Genomic DNA, 14,791 nt, shown 5'->3' on the forward strand with positions numbered 1-14,791 from the left:
AACATATTTCGAAGATGTTACAACATTACACACCAACTCATCAGGTTCGATTTATTTATTTTATTCATATTCCCAGTGTAGTGGTTTGAGCCCTCACCTCTAGACCAGAGGAAATGGGTTCAATTCTTGAAGCTGCTACCATTGTGGGTGTATGTGTCCTTTGGCAAGACACTATTACCCTTTTTGCATGGTAAAAAGTTAATACGAATAGCGATCCGTGTTAACTTTGTTTTTGCGAGTACTTACGCACATAAAAGTGGGTATTAAGGGCAATTGCTCCAACCTAGTGGCCACTAATGGGCCGTCCAAGTTAATATTTACAAAATATAAAAATAGACCAGGTTTATATCCTATAATTTATACAAGTTACAAGAAGATGGGAAATACAACGAAAAGAAAAGTATTTCTATTTCTGAATATTTTTTCCAGGTTTTCTTATTTCTACGATCAGCCATAAAGAAAACGTTTCCCATTCATTTAATTTGGGGAACAAAACACAACCGTTCAGTTTTCCTTAAAAACCTGGAAAGGTTTCTTTCCTGCCGTCGGTTTGATAAAGTAACGGTTGCTGACTTTACCAGGGGTATGGTGGTGGGTGACTTACCTTGGCTCATGGGTGGGTGTGTGTTTAGAACATTATTTAGAATATTTGTTGGTTTATTTTATTTTATTCTTTATGGGTGAGGTCTTTGTCAAGGACCTGGGATTTTTATTTGGCCCATTACCCCAATACCCTGAAAGACCAGTGTCATGACACCGCATCGCAGTCGGACGCGTAATATTGGCACCATTTTTTATCCTCGTGTGCTTACGAGTTACCATACTTTTCAACTTTGTGTATGGTTTTTATTTGATATGGCTTACAATTTGGACAACCCATTAGTGACAGCTAGGTTGGAGTAATGTCCGGTAAGTGTCTTGCCCAAGGACGCATAAGCCGATCAGTTTTAGTATCGCCGTCGAGCATCGAACCGGGGTGAATATACATGACACATAATCTTCATTTTTAAACATTTCGATTTAAAACTAAATCCAAGTTTAGTTTTATTTACATTTTATTAGACACAGTCTATATATATATATATATAAGACACAATAATCATTTTAAGCGTTTTTTTTAAACTAAATTTTTATATTTCATTTAATAGTACGAGTTGTGGGTCAAATTTTAGCGTATTTGTAACGGACAACGGCATCTTACTAACTTGTGGTGATGGTAGCCAAGGATGTTTGGGTCAAGGCAACTTAAGCAGCACCACACGACCAAGCATGGTGGAACCGCTGTTGTCGGTGGATGTATCTACTGTTGCATGCGGAGACGCCCACGTGGTGGCGCTAAGTAGTGAGGGAGAGGTGGGTCACGGGTGGTTTATATATATATGTTTTTTGATTTTTTATGGTTGAGGTCCTTGTCAAGGGCTTGGAATTTAGGCCAGATTTGGCCCATTACCCCAACCCCCCGGAAGCCCATGTAAGTCCTTTGTGCAACAAGGTATCGCAGTCAGATGTATATTTTTCGCACCATGTGGCGTAGATATTGTAGGGTGGGAGAAGAAAGGACACCGTTTCACTCTATTTACTTGTCCCGTTTAGTAGTTAACAAAAAACACTCAAAGAATTGTAAAACTGTATCCTGACGACTCCCATAGACCGTTGTTATTTGATTAAAACATAATCCGGATATTTGAATATTATGTGATGCACAACATACAACTCATACTTATAAACTCAATCTCAATGTTTTCTGGGTGGTTACAAGTTCTGTATCCAACTTTATACAAGCAAAGTTTTACTACATTTTGCTTACGACATATAGAGGGCAAAATAGCATTCTTAATGAATACTTATAACCATAAACCAAGCCCATGCATTGTGATGCTTATGTGTAGTAGAATGGGGAAGATGGGACATCTTTAGTACATAATATCTTAATATTCTGATCAGGTTTTAAACAATTAACAACGGACTATGGGATTCGTGAGGATACGGTTTTATAATTGTTTGAATTTTCTTTGTTTACTACTAAATGGGGCGAAAAAATAGAATGAAAAGGTGTCCCATCTTCCCCCACCCTATCATATATACTTAATACCTTCACTAATCACTAGATATACGCATGGGGGTGCGGGAGTCAGGGGCGACTTGGTACGGGCCATGATGATCATTGTATTGAACCACATAGAGTTGCAATCAACCAAGCTATAAGAGATGTAAGATGCGGGCATGATGGGACGATGTTCATAACAGGTGGGAAGGTGTTGAGATGAAGATTATGGTTTTATGTGTTGGACGAATGCATGTTGCTTGTTTATCCTCGCATGGTGGGGCAACGACAGTCGTTATAACAAGTGTATTCTGTTTCATACATTTTGTGCCTGCTTATAAGTTACCACGTATGGAACTTATTTATCCTCGCATGGTGGGGCAACGACAGTCGTTATAACACGGGTGTTCTGTTTCATTCGTGCCTGCTTATGAGTTACCACGTATGTAACTTATTTATCCTCGCATGGTGGGGCAACGACAGTCGTTATAACACGGGTGTTTTGTTTCATTCGTGCCTGCTTATGAGTTACCACGTATGTAACTTATTTATCCTCGCATGGTGGGGCAATGACAGTCGTTATAACACGGGTGTTCTGTTTCATTCGTGCCTGCTTATGAGTTGCCACGTATGTAACTTATTTATCCTCGAATGGTGGGGCAATGACAGTCGTTATAACACGGGTGTTTTGTTTTATTCGTGCCTGCTTATGAGTTACCACGTATGTAACTTACTTTATCCTCGCATGACGGGCAATGACAGTCGTTATAACACGGTGTTTTGTTTCATTCGTGCCTGCTTATGAGTTACCACGTATGTAACTTATTTATCCTCGCATGGCGGGCAACGACAGTCGTTATAACACGGGTGTTTTGTTTTATTCGTGCCTGCTTATGAGTTGCCACGTATGTAACTTACTTTATTCTCGAATGGCGGGCAACGACAGTCGTTATAACACGGGTGTTTTGTTTCATTCGTGCCTGCTTATGAGTTGCCACGTATGTAACTTATTTATTCTCGAATGGCGGGCAACGACAGTCGTTATAACACGGGTGTTTTTTCTTCGTGCCTGCTTATGAGTTGCCACGTATGTAACTTATTTATTCTCGAATGCAGGCAACGACAGTCGTTATAACACGGGTGTTTTGTTCATACACCTGTGCCCTCTGTTTCATGCCTGCTTATGAGTTGCCACGTATGTAACTTACTTTATTCTCGAATGACGGGCAACGACAGTCGTTATAACACGGGTGTTTTGTTCCATACACCTCGTGCCCTCTGTTTCATGCCTGCTTATGAGTTGCTACGTATGTAACTTATTTATCCTCGCATGGTGGGGCAATGACAGTCGTTATAACACGGGTGTTCTGTTTCATTCTTGCCTGCTTATGAGTTGCCACGTTTATTACTTGGTGGGATTGTTTTTGTCCTCCTTTTTTCTACTAGGTTTTAACAATAAACCTATATAAAAAAACTGATTTGTTTTTCATACTTAAAATGTGTTGTAAGAAAAGTAGTGCATTTAGCAAGTAGATTGGTACAAGTGCAGGACTACTGAAAGTGCTATAAAGATTAAGAATATTAGTGATGTATGCTTTGGTTCGTAATTACATAAGCTTTACCTTACCACAGATGTTGGTACATTGCTTGCATGTGGAAACAACCAATACAATAAACTTGGATTGAATGAGAGAACTGGTTTTATCATGATGTTTAACAACAGATTGAAAAAGGTTGGTAAACATGAATGTATGTAACTTGTTTATCCTTGGTGGCCGGAAAACAACAGTCGTTATAACAAGGTTGTTCTGTTGCATACACCTTGTACCTGCTTACGAGTTACCACGTATGTTTATCCTCGCGTAAAGGGCCAGTGACAGGCGTTATAACAAGGTTGTTCTTTTTTCTACACCTCGTACCTGCTTGCAAGTTACCACGTATGTTACTTGTTTATTCTCACGTAACGGGCCAACAACAGTCGTTATAACATAAGTGTTCTGTTTCATACACCTCGCACTTAATTATAATATCTTAAACATCTACCACTACACCTGAGATTTAGGCCAGAGTCGGCTCAATGAAAGGCAGATAGTTATATGAATATTTCTATAAAACCACCAAAATTATTGGTTGTAATGTTTACTGATTAATGCAGTGTAGAAAATTCTAGGGTAAGCTTGCCCACCCTACCACCCCAGGTTTGGCGCCTATGGTCATATCTCTCTGCTTCTGTTTAATAGATTCTGTTGGCCCAATTTATGCTGACGCTAATATTGGTTTGGTGTCAAAGAAACTACTTACCAAACACCTTAATGTTTGCCAATGTAAATCCTAACGTCTTGGCTTTTGTACTCTGGCCTGAGGGGCACCGATTTAAGGGTGTTTAGGGTGCACCTGTTCCCCTATTTATACAAAACATCCATTTAATTCAATGACAATTGTGTCCTATATATGGACTGTTGGCTGTTATATTTACACTGAAGCTAAAAAAATGTGTTTTAAAAAACCAGTAATCAAGTTTTTTAAAAAAGAAAAAAGCGTAAGTCTGAAAATTTAACATAACATTTAAGTAAAATAGAAAAATATGACATGAATTTAATTCTGTTAACGAACTTTATAATATCCATTACTTCCCACAGACTGAAGTGGAATGCAGGAAAACACCAACAGTCGTTAAATCTATCAAAGGAGTTGTAGACGTGGCCATGGGACGACATCATACGACGGTGCTCACCGAATCCAACCAAGTATTAATGCTTGGAAGGTGGGTGTGGAACTATATGGAAATACCATTATGTATATAAACATAAATACGTATATATACTTAGATAAACCTGCCTATATATATATGTTTGTAAACATGTAGAAACTAGTTGAAAAATACCAGTGTATCTATAATTAATATATTATATAATTAATATATAGTGTATCTATAATAAATATATTTATATTTGCAAACATCTGGAAACTAGATAAAAAATATCGACTTTTGGGTGTTTATAACCAGGCCTTTATGTGGGTTATTTTTGTATAACAGTACCTTTATTGATTCCTTTTTTGTTTGTTTTATTTGATTCTGCATGTGTAAGAATTACCCAACGGCACCTAAAATGACACAATGCATTAGTGACCACTGGGTTGTAGCAATGTTCGTTAAGTGTCTTGACCAAGGGTACTTGCACATATCGGTAGTTACTTTGGTTGTGATGCAAACCTCACCACTGAGCCAAAGTGATTGTGTCTTTATATATACAAACAATTATATCAATATTATACAACCTTATATCTTTATATATAAATCATAGATGACCATTATTTGTTTATATTTACGAACATAACTTTATCCTCAGCAACAAGGAAGGCCAGATGGGAACTGGAGACAACAAACTCAGGACTTCTCCTTATTTAGTGAAATGTATTAAAGATTATGATGTTATGGTTAGTACTTACATATTGGTGTAAATATTCCTGTGTTCTATATGGGTGAGGTCCTACAGTGAGGCACGCCATGGGATCTGGGATTAGACCAGAGTTGGTCCATTACCCCAACATTGTATATGCACATTCTATTCTAAATGGGTGAGGTTCTACAGTGAGGCACACCATGGGACCTGAGATTTAGACCAGAGTTGGCCCATTACCCCAACATTGTATATGCACATTCTATTCTATATGGGTGAGGTCCTACAGTGAGGCACACCATGGGATCTGGGATTAGACCAGAGTTGGCCTATTACCCCAACATTGTATATGCACATTCTATATGGGTGGGGTCCCACAGCGAGGCACACCATGGGATCTGGGATTTGGACCAAAATTGTCTATTACCCCAACATTGTATTTGCACATTCTATTCTATATGGGTGAAGTCCTACAGTGAGGCACGCCATGGGACTTAAATCAAATTTGGCCCATAACCCCAAATAGATATTATTCTATTCTATAGGTTATGACTGCAACTCACTTTCAGGTTACAGCCGATAAGTTGAAAAGTGGTATATTACCCCTTGATATGCGTTTGCTCCACTATCTTCTTTAATATTTAATAAAGTGTGACTCACTTCAACCAATACATATCAATAATAGATTTTAATAAACTAGAATACATGTAAACTATTGGTATGCTGGTACTGCTACAGGCCATAATGCAATATAAGTGCTTTGGTATAAAAACAGTAATTCATCTGAGGGCCAATTTGTAACACCAGGACAAATAAATTACATGCATTCTAAAAGTAATTGTAAACTTTTGGTATTCTGGTAATGTAGTAACTGCTAATGACAGGTCTAATGCAATGTTGGCTAATGACAGGTCTCATGCAATGTTGGCTAATGACAGGTCTAATGCAATGTTGGCTAATGACAGGTCTCATGCAATGTTGGCCTCATTTTGCTCTTCTGGTCCAAAAACATTAATTCATATTGATTATTATTTTTAATAAAGTAGAACGTATACTAGTGTGCATAGTGCAACAGTATGTTTTAACACCCCAGTGGTGTAAACTACATCCTGTAACCTGTATAATGTAAATCACTGCTATTCAATTATGAATAGAAAGCAGAAGTAACAGAATACCGATGGTCAATTATAAACGTACATTATCTTATCTCTAATAAGCCGGCACGAGGTGTATGAAACAGAACATCCGTGTTATAACAACTGTTGTTTTCCGGCCAAGTGATGATAAATAAGTTACATACATGGTAACTTGTAAGCGGACACGAGGTGTATGAAACAGAACACCCATGTTATAAAGACTGTCGTTTTTCCGGCCACACGAGGATAAATAAGTTACATTTATTCATATCTCCCAGGTTGTGGCATGCGGAAACACATACACTGCAGTTGGTACCTCCAATAACATAGTATTATACTGGGGGAGCAGATTTGGACCGCTTGACATGACATCGCAGGGATTGTTGCAACCTCCATCTAAGAAGGCGCACCATAGGAATATGAGCAGTACGAGCACACTCAGTATTAAAAGCATGTCAAGGTGGGAATATGGTACAGTGGGGTCGGGGAAGATGGGACACCTTTTTATTTTATTTTCTCGTCCCATTTGGTAGTAAATAAAGAATATTCAAAGAAATTATAAAACTGTATTCTCACGATTTCCAAATAGACCGTTGTTAGTTGTTTAAAAAATGATCAGGATTTTTGGATATTATGTGTTAAAGGTGTTCCATCTTCTCCCACCCTACTATATAATACTATATAATAATACCTTTTCTATATGGGTGATGTTCTGTGGCGTGGCATGCCATGGGTCCTAGAATTTAGGCCAGGTTTGGCCCATTGTCCTCATGATATTATTGCTGTTTTATTTGCTATTCTACTAAAATATAATATGTTTAAACCTTAAATATTACAAACTCTTTGCAACAGATGTAACATTTTATGTCCCTCTATCATTTTACAAAAGTGTTCAAGATTTCCATTATTTTCATTAAATTTTTAATGATTGGTATTTACATTAATTTTAAAGTTCCATATATTTAGTTGCTGTTAGGTTCGGGTAAGATACGTTTTTTCATTATTTTCATTAATTGTTTCATTGATTAGTATTTACATTCATTTTAAAGTTTCATTTATATTCAGTTGCCAGCCAGATTCAACATCTGAATGCATAAGCCTCTCACCAAGTCTACAGGATCTTAACATGGCCGGTGGGTCCATAGTTATAAATAAACTCACTTCTGTATTTTCATATAAGTTTTCCAGCTTAATTTTGAAGCATGAACCAAGTACTAATACCTGATGCCCCCATGGAAGTAATAGAACATAATCTGTTTTTTAAATTTCCAATTTTTTTAGAGATACAAACAGATTTTGCAGTTTGAACCAGTGTGTTGTTGACCTATTATAGTTGGGTAGGGGAAGACGGGACACCTATTTATTCTACTTTCTATTTTCATCCCGTAGTAAACAAACAACATTTAAAGAATTATAAAATCTTATCCTCACGACTCTGATAGACCATTGTTAATTGTTTAAAACACGATAAGGATATTTAGATATTATGTGATAATGGTGTCCCGTCTTCCCCCATCCTACTATATGTGTGTATTTTTCCCCAGTATTCATACAAAACCTACTATATATCACATATCATTTCTATGTTTGAACTCACATGTTCTTCCTCACATCCATTCTAACACTTACAGATTCCATAGACTTGGAAAACCACGCGATACAAACAAACAACAAAGACTCGAGGTTGCCAGGCACCATACTAGCGCCAGTTCCTATACTTAATATACAGTAAGTTACATAGATGGTTTAAACTATTAAACATAACATTTATGTTTTAAATACCTGGTTGAAGTCCTATAACATGGTATGCCATGGGAGATTTAGGTCAGAGTTGTCCCATTTCCCGGACACCCAGGATGCTACAACCCTTTAGTGACCACTGGGTTGGAACAACGTTCGTTAAATGTCTTGTCCAAGGACATATTCACTTATCACTTCAACAGTTTGAGTTTTCAGCATCAAATCTAAAATCATTTAGTAACAATGCAAATGCCTAACCACTAAGCCACAATGCCAGATTTTTTTACTTCTTCTGTCTGAAATTGCTTTGTGTGAAACCATTGTCTATTAAAAATAAAACTAAATACTATATTTCCTTCACTATTCCGACACCACAATGATCTTTACTGCAATTAAATGTTCATCTTACATCCGCAGAGGAGGACAGGAGTCCCAAGAAGAGCTCGCTCTCTTCCTTGAGAATCTGATCCCATATCGTGAGAACCTCTTCGTCCTCGTAGAGACGAACGCTCCCGTTGCTCCGTCAGAGAAGAGGAGGAAGTCCATGAAGACGAGGAGTACAATGCATAGTTTAAAGGTGGGTTGGGTGTTTAACTTTGGTATATATCACATGGTAGGGTGGTTGTGTGTGGTATATAGCAATAAAAGTCTATAAACACACGAAGTACCATGCATAGTTTAAAGTTTGGGATGGGTAATATGACTTTTTTTAAACTTTTTTATATACCACATTATAGCAGGGTGGTTGTGTTATATATGACAATAAAAGTCCATGAAGACGCGGTATACCATGCATAGTTTAAAGTTTGGGTTTAATACATATCTCATTTATCCTCATGCGGCTGAGGTCGTGTGAAACGGGGGAACATTTTTGTGACTAAAAATTCAATTGAATGAACTGATAGGATTCAACACTACAAGCAGTGCTACATTGCTTGAAATGTAGATTGCTGTATCCTTGCATGGCTTTCATTTTAACACGGGTGTTCTGTTTCATACACCTTGGGTCCCGCTTACAAGTTACCACGTATGTTACTTTGTGGTTGATTGTACTTTGGATTATTTTATTTTGATTCAATTGTATAGCCTATATTTTCTCTTTAATATACATATAACACCACACCCCCACTACCAGGTCCCCCAGTTCCACCACTCACAAAGTAGTAACGACGAAGATTACGTGAGTAGTTCCGATACTTCCGAGTTAGATGTGACGCCCCATTGGTTGAGGGAAGAACTTGAAAACGCTGTCGTCATCCAACAGGTTTGTTTAACCATGTTAAGTTATTTATTGCCGTAAGCAGTGGCGCAGCCAAGGGGGTGGGTCGCAACCTTATAAACCCCCCAAAAAAATCAAAAAAATTTTTTTTTTAAAATTGTTTAATTAATACCCCCCCCCCCCCCCTTATTTTTCTGGCTGCACCACTGACCGTAAGGTTTCTTTATAAATATTACCATAACTGTTTGCAATATCTGCAACAATATGTAACTTTAGTATTCCACCAAGTTAACATTCAAGTTTATCCATGTTAAGTTAGTTATTGGCATTATGACACAGTGGTTAGCAACCTTGTTGCATGCCATATTGTCTCTAGCCCAGAGGTGACCCAGAAGTTATTAATAACAGGCACAGTATGGATTATGGTCACGGGTAAGAATTTAAGGCCAGAGTTGGCACATTACCCCAACACCTAGGATGCTACAACCCATTAGTGACCACTGGGTTGGAGCAATTTTGTTCGCCGAACATTTTTAAAGCAAAGGGGAAGCAGAAATAATACACAATCCTATGAAACAAGTTTTACCTGTTGCTGTTGATATTTGTTTTCAGTCCAAGATAAATTCAAAGACAGTGAACAAGGAACAGAAGTCCAAGGGCAAAGATGGGTAAGAAGGATGTTTTTATAATTGCTTACAATGAGGTTTCTCTATTTTATTACTATTTCGTATATAGTTTATATATCTTTTATTGTACAATTGGCTGTACTTGATTTTTGTTGGTTAAGTTTTCAAAGAACCAGATCCTTAAGAGCAACGCCGTTAAAATATGCTCTCTGGTGTGGACATTTATCTTATATAACCTGACATCAGCCATACAGCGAGCATAATATGGATAAAGGAGAAAGCATTGGTTAAAAGTATGGCTGAAGAGATATAAGAAGCAACTCGCAGTAGTTTGCAAATATGGATGTAATATACATTGTAATATTTATACAACTTTTTCAAGCGATTTAATATTAATGAATTTTTTTAGATGGAAAAGTGGAAACTCCACCCCAAGAAGAAGCCCTACCAATAATTATCGAATACACCCGATGTAAGTTATGGTTGCTTTACTATGTCATGTCATGTGTGATGTGCTTGTCATTATTCCTTGTTTGTAGCTTAGTATGAATCCCGTTTAATTTAACCTTTAAGTTTGTGCTTCCAAGACTGTTCTACAACAGCTGTCATATATATGTTTGTATCAACAGTGAGCGCCAGAAACTTAACTCAGCAAAGTCGGATTCCTCGTCTGATTCGTCGCATATCAAGTCATCTGTTACATCAGTAAGTTGATTGTGGTGTCATTATTGAATGAATGTAACTTATTTATCCCCGAGTGGTGGGAAAACGACAGTCGTAATAACACGGGTGTTCTGTTTCATACACCTCGTGCCAGCTTAAAAGTTACCATGTATGTAACTTAGTGGATAATATTAAATGAATGGAACTATTTGTCCTCTCATACCAGGGTAATGACAGTCTTTATATATATTCTGTTGTTGTTGTTATTAAGTATTGTATAAGTGTTTTTCAGTTAAATGTAAATTCTATCTTGATGTAATGTCTCGCTGTACGGCAGCAGTAAATACAATAATAATACTTTATTATTTATATTTCCTTTGCCTACCAAAATAGCCATTTTCTATATGTTACTCTACAGTCGTCAAAACGACGGGAAACAAATGGAACAGGCACACGAGGGCGATCAAGAGAGACGTCACCTCGACCGAACAAATCAATGAACAATCCATATATGGGGAGGAATCGATGTAAGTTGGTTGTTTATCACGCACAACAAAGCCAGGATATAGATTGATTGGTTAGCATATGGAATAATGGTGTATACATACATGTGCCCCCATATCGTTATAACAGTAGGTGTGTCTTTGGGCAAGACTATCGTTTGTATGATATGTTTGTACTGCTCGTTTTGTGTGCATTTTCTTTACAGTGTTCATTTGAAGTTCTGTCATCACTGAAGATGGTTTTATTTTAAACCAAAGCAACAATTTTGTAAAAGTGTAATATGTATATTGGCTGCTCGTTTGTATAATATGTTTTTCTTACAGTGTTTTTTACTTCTGACAACACTGGAAATGATTTAGTTTTAACGTGACAATTGTATGATATATATTGCAGTTATGTCTGTATTCAAACTCTCATATATTATATCCCGTGCAGGAAGTTTTAAAGTTTAGTCTGATACAAAAAGACAATGTAGTCTTAATTCTTTGTTTATTCAACGCTTAGAAATCTTATAATCATTTCAATAAAAACACTATATTCCAGCACCTAATCGCCCGATCCAAAGTCGTTCACCAGCGAGAAGTCCGATAAAGCTCGCGAAGGAGGTTGAAAGGTGGGTTATTGTGTTTATAGTTGTGTTCATGGGTTAAGGTGGTTGCCTCTAGACCAGAGGGTATGCGTTCAAGGCTTGATGCTGCTACTATTGTGGGCGTGTGTATTCTTAAGCAGGACAATAGCTGCGAATAAATTGTTGGCCATACAAAAAAATATTAATCAACCACAAAGTTACATACGTAGTAACTTGTAAGTGGGCACGAGATGTATGAAACAGAACACCCGTGTTATAACGACTGTTGTTGCCCCGCCATGTGAGGATAAGCAAGTTACATTCATTCATTTTGAATACTTGTACTGTGTTGTCTTATAAACAAATCAAAACTTGAAACTTTCTACCCTTAAGATTATCAATGGAAAAGAAATCCACTCAAAAAGAGTTTGAAAAACTGAGAGAAGAGCATGCTAGTATGTTGCGTTCAATACAAGAGACTTATGAGAAGGAGAGAATGCAACAAGAAGAACAAATATTGAAGTTGAAAGAACAACTGCACAGCATTGAACAAAAACAGGTATGTAACTTTGTGGGTGAATAAGTTTTGCAATTTGAAGACCATGCCATCCTGGTGTTAAAGACAGAGGACACCATTGTATAAGCTTACTGGGATATATTTAGACAGTAAATTTTTAAAGACAGTTTTGGCTTCTATGGTGTAAATACATTGTTATAATGGTGAAGCCAAAAAAATGGTTAGGGCAAACTAGTATGCAAAGTAGCGATAAACATTTTCATGCTAAACTGCAAAACAAAGTAGAAGCGTAGATTTTAAATTACAGTCAGTTTCAGTTGTCGATAGTATTTACTATTTAGAGCAGTTGCAGTAGTACTTGTAAAGTTTTTGGAAAACATGGGATATTTTTATGGAAACCTGTCAATCAACTGCAACACGCTTGGTGATTCTTGCATCAACTTATATTGTTACTACAGTGGTTTCGGAATTCTACTGTATTGGTTGAATTATGTTTAGAGTGCAAATTGGTGTTTTTTGTTGCTTGAAAAATAAAAAAGTTTAGTGTTAATAAAGTTGGGGAACTTCACCAGGTAATATTATTTCTATGAGAAGTAATTTAAAAATTGTTTCTAATTCTCACAGTTAGTAGTAACTCATAAACGGGCATGATATGTCTATAAAATAGGACACCCATGCTAGGTGAGGATATATAGGTTACATTCAATGTAATGTTGATGAATTGTACTTACTTAGGGTTCAATGTAACCTCGAAATGGTTTTTTAATGTTTTTTTAAAAAAAGTTTTTTAAATTTTTTTTTAACAAAAAAGTTTTTTGAACTTTTAACAAAAAAGTTTTTTGAACTTTTTTTAAAAAAAAGTTTTTTGAACTTTTTTTAAAAAAAAGTTGTTAACTTTTTTTATCATTTTCTTTTAACTTTTAAACTTCTCTTCTTCTTAAGATGGAAGTGAGACAAGATCGGCCAACCAGCAGCAAGGTTTGCACCATCCAATAAACCGTGAAGTTTTTAAACTAAAAGTTCTTGATTTGTTCAAGCCAATGCTACAAGCATAAAGCTTTTTCATTCATTCATTCAATCTTAATATTTCAACCATCTTCAAATCACCAAAGCTTAAAGAAGAATCCCATTCTATGCAACACTGTGTGTTCCTCTATTGAAGTATTATCCTAATGGTGGGAATTCTTTTCATGCTTTCCAAGAATTCTTGAAGGGAATAACACTTCCAGCACAGTAAAACAATAAGACAATCCAAAGTACATATATAGTAGGGTGGGGGAAGATGGGACACCTTTAGCACATAATATCCAAATATCTTGATCGTGTTTCAAACAATTACAACGGTCTACGGGAGTCGTGAGGATACGTTTTTATAATTCTTTGAATGTTCTTTGTTTACTACCAAATGTGACGAGAAAATAGAATAAAAATGTGTCCCATCTTACCCCACCCTACTACACTTAGTAGATATGACAATTACATTGTTTCTGAAAACGTCTTTGCTTTTTACTCCAACCCTTTTCAATCTGCATTTTTCAATTGATCTTTTTTCTTCACATTATTGATAAGATCGCCCTTTTTTATCTTGTTTCACTTTTTGTGAGCAGTTTATGATTTCATTGTTAATGACGTCAATGTATTTGCACATTTTTACCTCAGTATTCATTTTAGTTTATATTAAAATATGCAATGTTTTGTATTTTGTCCATCAACTTTTACAGATTCTAATCTCTATGTCTTATGATGCAAAACAGAAAACCTGGGATTCAAGCCAGAGTTGGCCCATTACCCCAACATTGTATATGCACATTCTATTCTATATGGGTGAGGTCCTACAGTGAGGCACGCCATGGGTCCTGGGGTTTAGACCAGAGTTGCCCATTACCCCAACATTGTATATGCCCATTCTATTCTATATGGGTGAGGTCCTACAGTGAAACACCATGGCACCTGGGATTTATACCAGAGTTGGCCCATTACCCCAACATTGTATATGCACGTTCTATTCTATATGGGTAAGGTTCTACAGTAAGGCACGCCATGGGACCTGGGATTTATACCGGAGTTGACCCAATACATCATGTATTTTACAATTTACTTCACAGTAGTCTATACAAGTTATATGTGACATAGCTACACCTTCAAGTGATTTGAGCTTCACCAACTCAGTTGTGATAAATATCTTCTTAGAACTTTGCACTGGCGCTGGTGTTGCAATGAAAAGGTTTGTTTATTATTTTTCACATTAATTACATAAAATAGATTTTTTCAGTTTTTATTGCACACTAGAAACACATTCATAGAAATGCTAAAACTTTCGCTCATATAAATAAAGGCTTCACCATTCTCAAGTGACATAAGATACCACCGTTG

At 36.6% G+C, this 14,791-nt stretch overlaps 1 protein-coding gene and 1 long non-coding RNA gene across 3 annotated transcripts in view; both read left to right on the plus strand.

Annotated features, from left to right (window-relative positions):
• On the plus strand, positions 1-515 carry LOC113474431. The gene is made up of 2 exons (XR_003396095.1): positions 1-44; positions 430-515. It is a non-coding gene; the product is annotated as an uncharacterized LOC113474431 (long non-coding RNA).
• Positions 1-13,717, plus strand: part of LOC104265984 (serine/threonine-protein kinase Nek8-like) — a 22,367-nt gene extending 8,650 nt beyond the window's left edge. The window contains exons 12-28 of one of the 2 annotated variants that reach the window (XM_018813013.2): positions 1,149-1,353; positions 2,109-2,247; positions 3,677-3,777; positions 4,684-4,808; positions 5,395-5,482; positions 6,860-7,041; positions 7,647-7,714; positions 8,213-8,309; positions 8,739-8,898; positions 9,457-9,585; positions 10,153-10,208; positions 10,576-10,638; positions 10,796-10,871; positions 11,248-11,356; positions 11,877-11,946; positions 12,295-12,460; positions 13,361-13,717. In XM_018813013.2, the coding sequence (XP_018668558.1) occupies positions 1,149-1,353; positions 2,109-2,247; positions 3,677-3,777; positions 4,684-4,808; positions 5,395-5,482; positions 6,860-7,041; positions 7,647-7,714; positions 8,213-8,309; positions 8,739-8,898; positions 9,457-9,585; positions 10,153-10,208; positions 10,576-10,638; positions 10,796-10,871; positions 11,248-11,356; positions 11,877-11,946; positions 12,295-12,460; positions 13,361-13,414 (1,888 nt within the window). In that variant the 3' untranslated portion in view covers positions 13,415-13,717. The remainder of the gene's footprint in view (positions 1-1,148; positions 1,354-2,108; positions 2,248-3,676; positions 3,778-4,683; positions 4,809-5,394; positions 5,483-6,859; positions 7,042-7,646; positions 7,715-8,212; positions 8,310-8,738; positions 8,899-9,456; positions 9,586-10,152; positions 10,209-10,575; positions 10,639-10,795; positions 10,872-11,247; positions 11,357-11,876; positions 11,947-12,294; positions 12,461-13,360) is intronic. The other variant, XM_026835466.1, reaches the window with a different exon arrangement.
• The last annotated feature ends 1,074 nt before the right edge of the window (positions 13,718-14,791 follow it).

Source organism: Ciona intestinalis, chromosome 8 (genome assembly GCF_000224145.3).
Source record: "Ciona intestinalis chromosome 8, KH, whole genome shotgun sequence".
Classification (NCBI taxonomy): domain Eukaryota; kingdom Metazoa; phylum Chordata; class Ascidiacea; order Phlebobranchia; family Cionidae; genus Ciona; species Ciona intestinalis.